The following is a 1541-nucleotide window of genomic DNA, read 5'->3' as shown; positions in this document are numbered from 1 at the left end:
AATATAATTATGTATCTATATTTGCACAGTGGAGAGGGTTCATCTTTTTCCATTTATAACTGTGTAATAAAGTCAAGCACCGTGGTAAGAGACTGTGCAGAATACAGTATCCTGTAACAGTGGTGTCTTGAAATATGTGAACAGTATCTGCTATAACAGCACATCCTAACCATATGTATCCCCATGTTTTGGTTTTGATTTTTCATTTTCTTGGCTTTTAACGTGGATAGGTGTGCTGCTGGTGTTTCTGTTGATATCGAATATGTTCCTGACAAAGAAAAGTGTGATTTCTTTGCCCATCTGTCCCAGTGGCTCTGTCAACTGTCAGGTATCCCTTGGGGAACTTTTTGACCGTGCGGTTAAACTTTCACACTACATCCACTTCCTCTCATCAGAAATGTTCAATGAATTTGTAAGTACTTTACTTCTTATAAGTAAGACTTTATAGAAGCTGCAATACAATGCATTTTTAAAACAGCACAAGCAGAGATTAGTGATATGCTATGCTTCAGTGGCTAAATGTATGTGACTACTGTACATATGGCCACAGTCCCAATAGTGAAAGAATGTGCTTATTAAAGGCAAAAATGTGAGTGTGCCTACTATTAATTATGTCCTACCCTGTTTCCAATTGCCTATAACTATGTCAAACTTTAACCATATGGGGTGAAGTTTTCCATGCTGTAGCATTTGCCTCAGGCTGAATTCTTTTTGGCAAGTTTCAACCAAAACAGCTGGACAAACACAGCACATGCAGTGCTGAAACCAAAAATATAACCACTATTTATTTTGTTTTAGAAGGTCTTGAACTGCAAGCTCTTTGTATTGATTTATTTCAATAATGCATGCCCTTGTTGGTCGACAGGATGAACGCTATGCTCAGGGCCGAGGGTTTATTACAAAGGCTGTTAATGGCTGCCACACCGCTTCCCTAACCACCCCTGAGGACAAGGAGCAAGCTCAGCAGATTCATGTAAGCCTCATATCTAATGTCTGTTAGCATGTGTAAAGGGAAATAGGGGGAAAAAACAATAAGGAATAGAGAGTTGATTAGACTGTAAACAGTGAACAGCAAAAAAAGAGTTAATTAAAAATCAACTAGCCTGAAAGAGAAAAGTATTAAAAAAGAACAAACATTGATGAATAATATGTACATACTTGCAGATGTGCAGAAATACACAGTACATACAAAAATAAATCCTATTCTTTTACTCTTATCCTACTTCCTTCCCTCCCTCCCTTAGTATGTCACATTGAATCCTGCAGCACACATTGCATTATAACCTCTCTGGAGCAAAAGCCAAGACTTTCTAAGTGTTCACATGGTACACAAGGGCTTAAACACAAATAATAAATACTGTATTTACTCAAATACAGCCCAATTAATTAGATTCTACACACAGAAATTTTATAAAGTTATGATAATTTTCCATGTATGGACTCTAATTATTGCAGGAAAATCTTAAATTCATTCCCTTGCCCACTATTGCAGGTGAAGGAGGGAGGGGCGATGGGGGGGGGAAGTAATGGGGCAGACAGTG

General features: G+C 37.9%; 1 protein-coding gene across 1 annotated transcript in view; it reads left to right on the top strand.

Moving 5' to 3' along the window:
• The first annotated feature begins 236 nt into the window (after window positions 1-236).
• PRL (prolactin) overlaps window positions 237-1541 on the top strand; it is a 6959-nt gene continuing 5654 nt past the window's right edge. The window contains exons 1-2 of the mRNA XM_019556766.1: window positions 237-412; window positions 866-973. Of these exons, the coding sequence (XP_019412311.1) occupies window positions 263-412; window positions 866-973 (258 nt within the window). The 5' untranslated portion in view covers window positions 237-262. The remainder of the gene's footprint in view (window positions 413-865; window positions 974-1541) is intronic.

Source organism: Crocodylus porosus, unplaced genomic scaffold (assembly GCF_001723895.1).
Source record: "Crocodylus porosus isolate Cpor-Errol unplaced genomic scaffold, CroPor_comp1, whole genome shotgun sequence".
Taxonomy (NCBI): Eukaryota; Metazoa; Chordata; order Crocodylia; family Crocodylidae; genus Crocodylus; species Crocodylus porosus.
Note: the sequence above shows the minus strand (reverse complement) of the source record. Positions and strands in the feature narration are given on the sequence as shown.